The sequence below is a fragment of the Vicugna pacos genome, chromosome 9 (genome assembly GCF_048564905.1).
Source record: "Vicugna pacos chromosome 9, VicPac4, whole genome shotgun sequence".
Taxonomy (NCBI): Eukaryota; Metazoa; Chordata; class Mammalia; order Artiodactyla; family Camelidae; genus Vicugna; species Vicugna pacos.
This window is the reverse complement of record NC_132995.1, coordinates 75,851,865-75,866,807: the sequence shown is the minus strand read 5'-3', so window position 1 is coordinate 75,866,807 and position 14,943 is coordinate 75,851,865. Positions and strand designations below refer to the sequence as shown.

Below are 14,943 nucleotides of genomic sequence, written 5' to 3'. Positions count from 1 at the left end.
TGAAATGACACAGTACAGTCATCCTCGGTAACCTTGAGTTGCACCTGAGGTTGGTTGAATCCACAGATGAGACCTGTGGATGCCATGTGCTAACTGTATGGATTTCGGGGTGATGTGATCCAGATGTCTCCAGTCCTAGCACGCTCTGGGAACATACAGGGCAAAAGAACATGTGCACATCTTTGTTTGGCAAGATCATATGAAAGATATATTGATAAGAGAATCATGTTCACTTTTGTTGTTCTGTGTCAACCAGTAGTGGACCCTGTGAAACAGTCTTCCTGGGATGTGTTATGTAGAGTGTTCTGAAGGCCTCATGTAGTACCACATAGCTGTCTCCAGGATGCCCGAAATTTTTGCTAATGTTGACAGCTACCTGAAGCTAAAATCACCAAACTCTGTGGTCTGAGTTTAAGCCAGGCATCTTTTTTGAATAAAATTAATAAGCCTACCATTAATAACAGGTTTTGAAGTCTCCAGTATTATATCTAAATCAGTCTACTGTTGTCAGCGAGTATGTATGGGAGGGTCTCCAAGGGGAATGGGAGTGTACTGCATTTCTGCCATAAAAAGCTGAACTGAATATTAATATAGGATACTAGCAGAAAAATAGTTTTACATTTTACTCAGATACTGACTCTGGTTCATGCTTTACTAGGCACTCAACAGAATGTAGCAGTTTTTGTTAAAGAAAAACAGTCCCCCAATGCACTGGAAAAAATATTTAAGCAGCAAGTGGTTCCCTCAGTATTTCCTGAGATTCCAGTTTCTCCTTCAAACATGGCACTAGGTGCTCCACTCAATCCTACCTCACAGACAGTGGCCCAGGTGAGTGTCCTGCAGCTTTAAAATATTTCAGTGTAAGTTGTTCATGATGTCTGCATCTTTTTTTTTTAAGTTGATATGGAAATTGGCCTTGCAGCATACAGCAGTCAGTCTTCTGACTGTTGTCTGTGTACATTTTTTGGCGATGTAACTTTTATTGGCTCACAACTTGGTGGGTTGATAATTTTCTTCTAAATTTGTGTGCCCTCGCTGATTTCATGTTCTCAGGAACTTTTTTTTGATGTAACTGTGATTGCTTTTCCCCCTCATCTTTCATTGGTCTCGAAGGTTTGCACAAGATAGTTCTTTGGGCTGTGGTAAGAAAATACTTGAACTATTTATTTCACCTGTAAAAGGAAGACTAACCTTTCCTGACATGTAATACATGAAAGACTTGCTGCTGGTTATCATTTCCTTTTTTTTTTAACTGTTAAAGTTAATGATCACAGTTTGAGAACCGTTGCTCTGAATGTCACCTTAATGATAGTTGTCTGTTGTCGAATCGTCTTGTTTAGGTTACAAAGGGTGTGAAGAGGAAAGCAGATACAACAACTCCTACGACTGCTGTAGTGAAGGGGAGTGGTGACTCTCCCCCAACGCTCGCAGGAAAGAAATCAGGAAAAATGCCACCTGTGAAAGGAAATGTGCTAGAGAATGTTTTGCCGGATTCTCAGCAACAACATAAAGTTGTAAAGAATGTGAAAGTAACCGAACAATTAAGTCACTGTAATGAGATTCTAAACGAAATGCTTGCCAAAAAGCACGTGTCGTATGCCTGGCCCTTTTACACGCCTGTCGACGTCGATGCTCTGGGGCTCCGTGACTACTGTGATGTCGTCAGAAACCCGATGGACCTCAGGACTATTAAGGTAAACGTTGTCTCACTAGGAGGAACGTCTTTTCTTGATCAATAATCTTGTCATCGTAAAGAATTTTAAAATTCAGAAAAAGATAAAAGAATTTAAAATAGTCAGATTACCTGCAGCAGATCATGGGAACGTTTAAAAAGGTATCTTTCTACTTTCTTCTATTCAAAGACGTTTCATGGTTCTTTACCACAGTGTTTGAGGTATACTATGTGACGTAACTCTCTACCCTGCATTTTCGCTTACTACGTTGTGGACATTTTCTTTTCATGTATTCAAAAATATTTTAATTTGCATAATTATAACATGAAAAGGATTTCTTGGAAAGGCATTTGTGTGGTTTCCAATCCTCTGCATTTTTCGGTCTTCTGCTGGACTGGTAAGTTTTCTTTATTGCCGATTTGGAAGCTTTATATTATTGGAAAACTTTAATTATGTGTATTAAATTTAAGGGAGGCAACTAAAAGAATGGAACTGTCATTTACAAAATGGTCCCTGGTCTCAGCCCTTCCCTGGGATGACTGCTCAGTGTGCTCTGCGTTCTTCACTGTTGTCTAGAAGTCTGATTCTTCTTTTCAACACCATTTTGTCTCATTGCTGCATCATCAAGTTTATTAACATGTTACTGATTTTTGTGCTCACTCGTTTCTTATTTTGCTTCCTACTCTTCCCCTCTTGGTTTGTTTTTCATCTTGCTGAAGTGCAAGCTTTGGCGGTTCTCCCATGAGTGTTTATAGCTAGTGGACTCTCACCAGTTGTATCTCTGGAAGTGTGTTTTGTGTTACTCTTGAGTGGTTCTTTGACTGACTGGAACTCTAGAATGGCAGTTACTTTTCCCGGCACGAGGATAGCTTTTGGCGTCTGTTGCGGCTGCTAGGAAGCCTGCTTGTCGTCTCTTTGTAGTCGTCTGTCTTTCCTCTCTCTACTTGTGCATTTAATTGTATTCATCTTGATTAGAAATTAGCGCTTTCAATCTGTTTTAAGTTCTGAGAAAAATGTTTAACCATTGTCTCTTCAAAATATGCTTTTTTACTTCCCCCTCTATGCTAATTCACACTGGGAGGTCATGAAAAGTTACCTGGAATAGGTAAACCTGAGCTGAGTCTTAAAGGACTTAGTAGATTATGGGACATTTCAGGCAGAGGGAGCAGCTTGGAAGACCTTGGGGTAAGAAGAACGTATCCAGAATACAACCTTCAGGCCAGCGTGGGACACATGGAGGATGGGAAGCAGTGAGTAGGGGAAGCTGAGACTGGCAGGAAACTGGGGCTTGAACATGAAAGACTCTCACGGTAGAGGCTGCGAGCTGGCATATTAAACATGAGAGTTATAGTCTCATGTCTGAGTCTCGTAACGATTTCTCTAGCAGCAGAATGGAGACTGGGTTAGGAGGCTGTGATAGGATTCCCAGGGTAAGAAGATGGTGACTTTATTTAATTTAGTTCTCTGCAGTCATTCTCAGTTGCCAGTGATCCAAGTGGTAGAAAATTATTTCTTGTGTTAGTTTTGTATGTCTTTGATTACAGATGAGGCCTGGCCTGTTGTGTTTGTGTTTGCTCGTGGACTGTCCATCGGCGCGGCGCACTGGGTTTGCCCACCAGCCTCGGATTTGCTTGTCTGCTGGTCCTTCCTCTCACAGTGGCTGCCTGACTGGCTGCTCCGCAGCCTCGCTCTGCCAGCCACTTGATATGCCGCTTCCCAGAAATGCGACCCATGCTGATGTTTCTCATCTGTTCAGTTTTTAATGTCTTTTCATGTCCAGGAGAAATTTAATGTAAACCTTTCGTTTTGATGTTCAAGGTTGATTTAATGAGGTATTTATTTTTACTGCTTTTCCTATAATGAAACGGGTCTATCAAAGGTTACCTGGAAACATTCTGTTTTCCTGCTTTTGTGATTTCGTTTCTGTTCTTTTCTTTACTTGGAATGCCCTCCTTCTTCTTGTCTACTTGTCAGAATTCATTGGATTTTTTCAAAGTCTAAAAATTTAAAACAAATGCAGCAGAATTTATCATTGGTCAATTCTGGATGGTGGGTCTTTGTTTTTGGTATTATCTGTATTCTTCTGTATGTTTGAATTATTTCATAATATAAAAAACACTTAACATAGATGCTTAAATAAGTACTGAACTGTATTGTTTATGAATCCTGTAATTTTTCCTTAATTTAGGGGAAAATGGACAACCAAGAATATAAAGATGCATATGAGTTTGCTGCAGATGTTAGATTAATGTTCATGAATTGCTACAAATACAATCCTCCAGATCACGAGGTAGTGACAATGGCTAGAATGCTTCAGGTGAGTTGTTACTCGTGCTCGGAAAGTGAGTTTCCTCTGAACATAGTTTACAAATTTTAGAACTGTAACTCAAGAGATAAAGAATAACGCCCTCCCCCTGCAAGTAGTAAAGCATAATTTATATTCTTAAAATTGTGGGGTTATTTGTTTTGTGAGGTATAACATCCTTTAGTAGCAAATATTTTAATGAAGCAACCCCATGTACAGAAGATACTGGGGAAATGCTAGCTCAGAGAGGACAGCACCTGTCGGAGATGGTGGTGGCCGGAGTCGATGTCCCACTGCAGGGAAGGCTCGAGGACTCCTGAGGCTGAGCCGTTGGGAGGTAGTAGAAAGATGCACCGGCCACAGGGCAGGAGATCCTCAAAGGAAGCCCCCACATGTGTGACCTGAGAGGTCTGTCTGACCTGGAAAAGGGAGGCGTTTTCTAAGTTGCTGAAGTTGCTAGGCAGGGAAGCAGGAGTCTTATTGTATTTCTGGTAAATCTTTTTTTCCTCCTGTTTTTCAGAGATGCGATTGACACTGTGTAAGTTCAAAGTATATAACCTTATGATTTGTTATATGTATACACATATATTGTGAAATGACTGCCACAAGGGAAAATAACATTCTCATCCAAATATGACGCTGAAATGTACCTTTTGTTAAAAATGCACACAACCTTAACAGTCTGATTATCTACTATAGGATGTTTTCGAAACGCATTTTGCAAAGATCCCCGATGAACCTGTTGAGAGCATGCCTGTGTGTTACGTCCGAACGGATGCCACGGAAGCCCTCGGAGAGAGCAGCAGCGAGGCTTCCTCCGGAGACGACTCTTCTGGTGACTCTGAAGATGAACGCGTTCAGCGTCTTGCAAAGCTTCAGGAGCAGGTCGTTGCCTGCCTTAAGATAGGTTTTATGTTCTCCCCATGGGCTGCTGCTGCCGTTGCAGCATAAAATCCTGTCACAGCTGTTACATTCACAACACTTAGCAACTGTGATTTTATTTACCTTCTGCAACATTTTTAATATTTAATAGTCTTTTCGTTCTCAAAAATTCTTTTATTCGTAGTCCTAACCACAGTGAGGTGATTCTCGCTGAAATAATTTATATGGACGCCCTGAGGTATTTTATGGGTGAGATCTTTACTTAACATTTGATAACATTAGATAACATTAACTTACCCTTTCGTGATAAAATGTTAACCTGCGTTGAGCTCCAGCCTGAAAAATCAATGATTTAGGACTTAAGACTACCTGGAAATATTAATGATTCTTGGTCTGTCTTTAGATGAATATTTAAGTTTATGGGTTGAGCCCAGGACCGGCTTTGAAATTTAATATATACCCTTGAAAATAATGAATTTGTGAAATGAAATACCAACCTGAAAGAAATGAATTTCACAAAGAAATCTCCTGACTTTTGAGTGCCTTCATTTTTTCTCTACTGTCTTTAATTGAGAGCATGAATGTTCAAAGAACTTTTCCTCCATCAGCTTAAAGCAGTTCATCAGCAGCTCCAGGTCCTGTCCCGAGTGCCTTTCCGTAAGCTGAAGAGGAAGAATGACAAGCCTAAAAGGGAAAAGAAAAGAGAAAAGATTGATAACAGAGATGAGAATCCAAGGAAAAAGTTGAAGCAAATGAAACTGAAGAAGTCCAAGTGCAAGTAAGTGTCTTTCATGCTGCCTTACTGAAATAACATCAAAATGCATTTGATTAAGTTTAACCTTTGCTACAGTCAGCCAAAAAAGAGGCGACAACAGGTCTTGGCTATGAAATCTGAAGATGAAGATGCCGCCAAGCCTATGAGCTACGACGAGAAAAGGCAGTTAAGTTTGGATATAAACAGACTCCCTGGAGATAAGCTGGGGCGAGTCGTTCACATAATACAGTCCCGAGAGCCTTCACTGAGAAATTCCAGCCCCGACGAGATAGAGATAGACTTTGAGACGCTGAAAGCGTCGACTCTGAGGGAGCTGGAGAAGTATGTTGCTGCGTGTCTGAGAAAAAGGCCGCTGAAAGCTCACGGTACGGAGCTCTTTGCATTAGTAGAGATCAGTCTGGTATTTGTGTTAGTTTTTGGTTATACTCACTCTTCTTTTCCTCCTAAATCACACAGGTAAGAAAATAATGAAGTCCAAAGAACTTCATTCACAGAAAAAGCAAGAGTTGGAAAAGCGGTTACTGGATGTCAGTGCTCAGTTAAATTCTGGAAAGCATCAGACAAGACGTAGGTAGCAGCCTTTAATGCTCCTGTGACTGCTTCACGGCTGCCATCTTAATGTCTTTTCCCGATTTTGTAGCTGAGAAAACTCAGTCAGCCAGGGCCCTGGGAGGCGGGTCCCGGCTGAGCGACACCAGCAGCAGCGGTGGTGGCAGCTCATCGGAGTCCGGGAGCAGCGGCGGGGCCTCCACGTCCGCAGACAGCAGTGAGTCCGAACCAGGTTAGCCGTCCCCCTTAGCGTGCCTCTGCGGGAACGTTGTTTCCTTGCAATATCGAGACGTGCGGTTTGAAGAAACGCTTGTTCCTTATCCAGAACCTGTGGTTTGGATGCCACACGTATTATTTAATTGCGTGTTGATAATCTTACTATTTTCCTGAAGAGATACTGTGTAAAATGAAATTTCAATTTATACGTATGTGACTTACAGGCCTGTAAGTTGGAAATAGTTTAGTGATGGTGGGCGAGACTCTCTCTCGCTCTCTCTCTATACACACACACACACACACACACACACATATATATACACCAGATCTTACTACCAAAAAAATACCAAATAATAAAATGCTGGTCTTCACTTCTTTTTATGAAACAATAAATCATTTGAGGACATCTTTCACTTTGCTCTTTGATACATCCGATCACTCTAACGTTGCAAAGCATGCTACGTTGTGACAGTATGTTCTGAATTGAATAATCGTTTTGAATTAAGAAACCAGTTATCCCAGAAACAGTGTAAAGCAGATTTTTTCACTTCTGTTTTCTCCACTGTAGAAAATTATCTTCCAGTTAAAGAAAAATGTACTTTAAATTCAGATTCTCAGTATTGCTAAAGCACTGTATTACCTTATATGGCTTATCATCAGTATATCAAGTTTAACTCATTCGTGTTTCCTTTGGGCTCCTTCATTGATGGGTACGTGGCTGACAAGTGATCACTGCCCCGGGGTACTGACTTGTAGACGCATTCCATCATTGTTCACCGAAGGGCAAAATCAAATATAGGGCACGTCTGGGCCTAAAATTTTGTTGTATTTTAAATGGGACATTTCTTATTTGTCATGAAGCTCAGTTCACTTTAAAACATCCCACACAGAATATTGTCACATCAGGAATTCTTACCGTTTGCTAAGAAGCTCTCTCCTATTTCAGTCTGGAAATAGGGTCTGCTGCCTTGCAGTGCACTCTTTCATTTTTGGTTCTCCTTAGTTCATGGTGCTGATTGCTGTATTTCATTTCTGCATTTCTAAAGTATATAGTGGTAAACATTTTTGTTAGAATAAAGAGAATTCTTTCTTTTGCTAGGATTTGTCATACTAGAACATTTTTAAATTAATGTGGGGCTCAGATTATACATTATTTCCTAATAGTTGACTTTTAAGCATAAAAACTGGAAAAATTCTTAAGTTGCATTTAGTATTTTAAGTTGTAATTAGCATTTGTAATTTCATCTAATAAAGCATTTGTGGCCTAGTAAGTTAGAGCACTTCGTCTTTTATTTGTAGGATAAAACTCTTGTTGAATTATCTAATTATCTATTCACTCCTGATCAATAAATAACTTCAGTATTAAAGTTAAAGTACTTCAGAGTGCTTCAGTAAAGTACCTTAATTTGAATTTGAATTATCACTTTCTGGTAGAATCTTTCAGTATGTTGCTTAAAGGAAACAGTGTTTGTCATCATCATTTATTATGTTCTTAAAATAGTATAATATGCATATGTTTTCCTAACTTTCTAGCAGAATAACTCAGCCTCAAAATTCTAGTTTTAAAATGCTGCTGAATTTTTATTTTATGATTAACATTCTGGTTTAATGTCATCTTTTTCAAGTAACGGGGACTATTTTTAAAAACATTAAAATCAAAGTAGCAAATTTTTATATTTCAGCCTGCATTCTGGACTGTATGTAGGTTTTGACTAAGGTTGGTTTGTTTTCTAACATGACAGGCTAGTAGTCTAAGTCAGAATTTCATCTTTGAAATTTTCATTGTTTTATGAACCAACTGTACACTTCACTGGAAGAACACTGTATATGCATGTAAGTTGCAAATGCAGTGCTTAACTTAATGGGAAAAGAACAATTATATCTTTGCTTAATAAATTAGTAAAGGAAGCAAGGGGCCTGTTCACGTAAATGCCAACTTCAGCTGCGCCCGCTGCAGTACTGCGGGGCTCCTTCCTCGTTCCTCGTGTACACGCTGCAGCGGTCTTTTTTGCTTTCCTGAGAACAATGAAAACAGTGATGTAAAAAAAGGACCGAAAATTTTGAAATATAATTAATTCAGGCTGTATCAGTAGCAGTCCCTACTGTAAAAACAAGCAGAGCGCCCACCATCCTCAGTTATGCACATGACATTATCAAGGAGCAGATGATAAATCCCAAATCTAAGTTTCAGGGTGGAGGGAATGGGGCTGTGGAGAAAATACAATTTGTGGAAATTAGGTATATTAGCAAAAACTTTGTTACATAAGTAAACATTAACTGAAAACATAAATAAGATTTTACAACTTTAAAATGCATTATGATTTGTGTAGGGCTGAAACTTGCAGTTGGAATATCTTGATTCTCAGAACTCTGATTAAATGAGGCTTTTGATTGTTCAGAAGGGAGATACGAATATAACTTCATTTCCCCGAAATTTTAATAGAGGAATCATTTCTGAAAGCTTCTGTGAGAAATTCTTTTCTGATAGAAGGATATTGATATTTAGTAATTTTTTTCTTAATCTATTTTTAATAGAATTTTTTAAAAACTTGTAATTTTAAAGATATTAAATCAGTTCCAAGAGAGAGTTGGATTTCAAAGCTTTGAAAAATATAAACAAGAAATCTGTGGGCTAGAAGCAGTACTTAATTGCAAATTTCAATATGATTTGATTTTGCCATTTAAATTATCTTCTTGATTGACATCCGCATATGCAAATTGTGTTGATAAGTCAAGAACAGTGATTAAACATTGGTGTAAACATAAAACCTCTCTAAACTTTTTTCATAACCATCAAAATATCACTAAGTGCCAGACCAAAGATGTAAATGAGGCTTGACAATAAAATTAATTCCAGGCACGTGTATCCTGTGTTAGCTGGGCTGTGCTCGGATGTACGCACAAGCAGCTGAGAGTTTCCTGATGCTCGAGGAGGTGGGCTGTCTTGAGAGATAAAGTACGGAGGAACGTTAACAGATCTGACCCTGTGACTGATAACATTACTGAGGAGCAATCAAACGGGGCTGCTCACCAGTAATAGTGCTTTGGATTCTAACCTTGCAGGAAGTGACTTTGGAAACTGTCTAAATGTAGGCTCAGATACTTACTCATGTGGACTAGAATATTTTTCAGGAATGATTGTCATTTCAGTTCTTTAAACAGTTACACTCAAAGAAATCAGTGGTTACAGCAGCATATTTTTTACCTGGTTAAGACAGGGAATCTGTCACTTCATACTTTTGACTTTTTGCTTTTAACGGGTTCAGTGTGATGTTCTGAAAATGAAACTTATGAAATTCAAGTAAGAGTTTTTCCCTTTTTTTTAACTTTCTTAATTATGGCTAACTTAAAAGTAGGAATAAAATAACAATATCTCTTTTTAATACAACCCAGGTCTCCTGTAGAAGGGACAATGATGTGATTTTTTTTTCCCATGCAAGAGAAAAAAGACAAACAATTCAAGATCAGATTGTATTTTACCTTTTTAGGAGGAGATGGTTAGTAAATGTAGAAGTATGAAATAACAGTTTGGAGTAATTCTGCCATACAAGCTAGAAAGTTGAAGAGAAATGATTAGGTATTCATCATTTAAATGTTTTAAACTTTTATTAGTTTTTCATCAATTAAAGGTTTTTAAAACACCAGAAGGATAAATTCAAGGACCCAGGCTTGATTAAAAATTTGCATATATTGAGGTCCATACTTGACTGTGAGTCTTGGAAATAGAGATAAATTTTGTCCTGTATTTAAATTTTTCTTTCAAACTGAGTCTTCCTGAATTAACAGGCTGTCTAGGATGGTTTTTCAACCTTGGCTGTATGTTAGAATCACCTGTAAAACTTTAAAAATAGTCTCCAAATCTGAACTGAGTGGAGAAGGGGGCCGCTAATGTTCAGTGTGACTGACGTCCCGCTGTGTCTGAGAACAGTCAGTCTAGGTTTTCCCATTTCCACCTTCTGACTCTAGTTAAAATGACTTTGGTAAAAGGAACAGGAAGTTTATAACCAATTTGTTCTTCCATATTAAAATAAGTACCAAACGCTTAAAGGAAAACTACCAAAGCATTCTTCAAAGGGAGCAAAATTGTTTTAGTTCAAAGTGCTTGAATTTTATCAGTAGAACATGACCTAGATTATAAACTTGGGCAAATCACTCAACATCTCTGGACATGCTTTCTTTCCTATCAAGTAAGCTAGTGGCTCCCAGTCACTTTTCTGTACCCTATTTTACACAACAGAAGTGTGATTTGGTTTTCTAATTTAAAAATCTTGAGTAACCTTTTTCTGCTAAACATGACTTCACATTTTGGTTTGTGTTATGGCATTATGTTTTTGCTCAGTTTATCAAGGTTTCAAGTGCACACTGGCTTGCCAGCAATGCCTAGTGTCTCTGGAGCATCGGCACCGGTGCTCTGATGCTGGTGGGTGCTAACAGACCTTTCAATGTCTGGCTCCAGGTCTCTCTTTCTTTTGAGTCTATGATTAAATTTTTTGCTTAGTTTGAAATGAAAACTTTCCAATCAGAGTTTTATATTGAGATTTTTGGGGTGATTTGAAAATAGAACGCATTATATAACATGCTTAATATGCATTTGATTAGTAGTATAAATATATTATCCAGTTGGATCCCCGTAAGGCGGGTGTGCCTGTTACGACGTTTCCCTGGAGAAATTAGTTGACAATATTTATGTTGTCACTGCAGTGCTCAGTTTTATTAATGTTTGTAAGACCTTCACTAGGGGTCTTAAGCTTGATGGTAAACATGTGTATGTTTGCCTTTTAATTCCAAAGGCCAGACACTCCTAACTAAATCAACAGAAATACACAGTTTTACTTCACTGTGTTCCTGGGGAGTCAACTGTGTAAAAGTAGAATGAGAAGCAAAATGCCGAGTTTCAGGCTGTCATTATTCACCTGTCCACAGTCTGGAAGGCTTTGTGAGGCATACGACATTTGGTGTTTTTTTAATTTTTTAATTAAAATTCTTTGATGTTTTTTGCTAGTGTTTTTAGATACTGAGGTGCTACTTTTTATCATAGTTCTGAGCTTTCATTTTATCTGTCAGAAGACTAAGATAATGCCCTTGAATTTTTCAGGGTACTAATGTGGAATGTCATATTTTTTATTACAGTTAAGAGTTTGTATTATAGAATAATACAGTTTAGGTGCATACTTGAATAATTAAGATAGATGTATAGATGTGCATATATTACATGATCATAGTAATGAAGTCTCTTTTTTTTGGTCCAAAGCTGAAACCACAATTTCTCCCTAAATATGAAAGCTACCTGGATCTGTACTCAATCTTTGCAGTCTGCTTCTTCCCCTTCCCCCCCAACCCCCAACACTTAAATAATACTTAGAGGAGTGACATTAAGATGGTTCATGTCGTTTTAAATACTTGAATTCTTTAAATTAAAGCACGTCATTGAGTGGCACTTAGCAATTTTAACAATGTCCAGCATCAAACATTTTAGGAGAGGAAAGAGCAGTAACACATCCAGTGGAAACTGATGGCATTTCAGGAGGCAGAAGGTAATTATTAAAATTAGAATGTTTTAAGTTTAAATAAGATTTGGTGTTTGACCAACCTTGGTGCCACGAAGCCAGAAGCAGATAATGCTCAGGTGGCTTATGGAAGCTGGCCCGGAGAGATGGAGCCAGGCACTGACTGCCAGTCTGGTGCTTCACCACACTGACGTAGGCTTGTGACTGGGGAGGATAGCACCAGAGTCACCTGTAGGACCAAGAAAGCGGAGCCTACGAGCGTCATGTCAGAGAGCTCTGTTTTGTATCTCCTCTGCTGCCAGTGTCAGCCGTGAAGGTATTACTAAAGGTGAAGGAGGTTACCTTTCGTTGCTGTGTAGCTGAGGCTGCCAAATAGCTTGGAAGTAAATAGAGTACTAATTAGAGGGGATCTTAATTATAATGCTTAGCAAGCAGAGCAGACTTCATCATCATGATCAAATAGCTTCACTTTTAATGCAAGACTGACCTCTCGGATAATGACATACCCTTCTCTTATAGTAAGTTCTTGGTTATTTTCACTAAGCCTCTTATGGCTACTTGGTAAAAGATGGTGTTAGTGTAATTGGTACTGCTTGTTTAAACCCTTACGTCTGTCGTAACTTTTTCTTTTTAAACTATCACTTATTCATGCTCTTTACTCTGAAGTAACACTTTGTTCTTTTTGCCTAAAAATCCAAATTAAAATTTGTGAGGGGATATTTATTCCATTATGTGGAAAAGAAGATATCCCTCTTAAAAGCAAGTATCGTTTTAGAAATTTTAACTGATTCCAAAAGGGCAAAAACCTGGTAAATATAAGAATTTTTTGATTTAAGAAGTTGATTAAAAACATTTTCTTAAAATCGTCTTTCTTCGCCTTTTTTAACATTTTTTGGGTTTTTTGTTGTTGTCATTACTTTGTTTCTAATATGAGAAAATGTATAACTTAGAGGATGGTAAGTTTCAAAGTTGGCAAATAGTAAAATATTTATTTATATACATTTGCAGAAATGCTTCATCAATTTACTGGAGCAAAACACAATGATTCTCCTTCTAAAGAGAAAGTAAAGGTAAGTTAATTCTTCCTTTTTACCGTAAAAGTATGTGGGTTATAACTCACTGGTACAGGAGTCGCTTTCCTTGATTTGATTTACATGATAGAGTTGTCACTCATTTCAGTTGCTCAACTAAATGTTCAAAGATTTCTTCCTAGAAGATTGAATAGTGAAACTGTTTGGTTACATTTTTCTGATAAGATACAACTTTTCTTTTTTGGAGGGGAGATAATTCATTTATTTTTTTTTTTAATGGAGGTGCTGGGGATTGAACCCAGGACCTTGTGCATACTAACAAGCATGTGCTCTACCACTGAGCTACACCCTCCCCACTCAGTAAGATATAACTTTTGAATATTAAGTCAAATAGGTAAGTAGAACAAATTATAGGAGTTTGGCTTGGTCTTGAAAGTCTGCATTCAGAGGGACAGTCTTGGTGTCCCTGTGTGCGCGCGGCAGGGTGTGAACGGTAAGGTGGAAGTTCTCAGTAAAAAGGTGGCAGGGGAGTGGTAGGCGGGGTGTCTGCAGATGCAGCTCGTAGTAATTGCCAGCATTCATTTCAGCACGTCTGTGTTTGATTAGTAGTTGACATGCTTTGAAAAGGATAGGAGTAGTTTTATCTTTTACTACTCATTCAGGCTGTCATCCTCGTAAAACTCTTAATCCTTTGTACCCGTCCCAAATGCAGAATTACACGTATAGACCTTTTTTTAAGTCACAAACTTCTTTAGCTTTAGCATGCCACTCGAGGTTGGGGGAATACGACATAAATAGCACTGTCTCGAAGGAGCTGTTAGTTGTGAGAAGACAATAATCACGCAGTTAGGAGACTGATTAGTGCAGTAGTCATCTGTATTCATAATTTAATCAGAAATGAAGGAGGAATACGTGTGTGTATATATGTATGTGTATATAGACACTGTATGTGTCTATATATACACACACCTGTGTATGTGTATACGTATACTGTGTATGTGTGTATATGCGTATATATACACTGTACACACGCACACGTGTGCTCACGCGCGCACACACACACACGCACGTGCTGCCCAAAGAAGGGAATGCTTAAAGTGGGTTTGAAATTACAGGGGAAGGGAAGAAATGGATAGTATATTGACATACTCATGGGGGACCTACTTTTTTAAACAGAGGTAGTAGCATGAAGAGAGCCAAAAAAGCACAGGAGGGGTGTGCAGGGAAATAGGGCAGCAGAAGGTCCTTGTAGGGGGTTTGCTGGCTTTGGAGATGTGACAGAGGGCTTTGTACATCTAGGTGAAGTGTTGCTGTTGAATGCAGTCGGCGGGAGTGAGCGCTCAAAGGCTGCTGAGTAGGAAGAAGATCCAGGTGATCGGTCTTGCCATAGGTATCAGTGGTGTCAGAAAATTCTGTCAGTGTGAACAGACTCTGGAATCACTGTCAGTACACAGCATGTAGAATGCTACCTTTGTGATTGGTTTGTGGCCAGGTTTTTTTTTTAATGTCACTCACTGAGGAACAGAATTCTCATTTATGATAAAAGAGGAAACATATGCTCATGAATAAATGGACATATTTGTGCGCTTCAGAAAATGATGTTTTGCTGATTTAAACCTCAGCATTTGACTTTGGCTTTGGGCTTGGCCCTGTATTATGTTTGGGATAAACTCCCAGCAGCCTTAGTTTCATTCAGGCTGGCGTAGGCATTCATACACTTGCCTTATCTTCTCACTCTGACCCCTTTATTAGATGGAGAAGAGGACTGTTTTATTTGTCTCTGTACTATCAACAACTCACACCTTAGAAAATAAGGTACCTGGGCTTTGAAATTGTAACTTAGCTTGCCTCTGAATAGTTGTGAGATTTTAAGTAAGTTATCTTTATTATATCTGAGTTCTTTTGTAAACTGTAAATGGGGATAATAATTGTACTAAACTCATAAAATTACTGTTAGAATTAAAGAACTATATAAAGGGCTTAGCCTGGTGCTAAATGTTCACTA

The 14,943-nt window shown here is 38.5% G+C and overlaps 1 protein-coding gene and 1 non-coding gene across 2 annotated transcripts in view; one reads left to right on the top strand and one right to left on the bottom strand.

Annotated features, from left to right (window-relative positions):
- BRDT (bromodomain testis associated) overlaps positions 1-14,943 on the top strand; it is a 48,342-nt gene that overhangs the window by 13,157 nt on the left and 20,242 nt on the right. The window contains 9 exon segments of the mRNA XM_072968229.1: positions 659-828; positions 1,341-1,694; positions 3,862-3,990; positions 4,678-4,863; positions 5,469-5,638; positions 5,711-6,000; positions 6,092-6,202; positions 6,276-6,416; positions 12,916-12,977. Of these exon segments, the coding sequence (XP_072824330.1) occupies positions 659-828; positions 1,341-1,694; positions 3,862-3,990; positions 4,678-4,863; positions 5,469-5,638; positions 5,711-6,000; positions 6,092-6,202; positions 6,276-6,416; positions 12,916-12,977 (1,613 nt within the window).
- Positions 13,216-13,291, bottom strand: TRNAN-GUU (transfer RNA asparagine (anticodon GUU)). Its single transcript is given in 2 exon segments — positions 13,216-13,251; positions 13,255-13,291. It is a non-coding gene; the product is annotated as a tRNA-Asn (tRNA).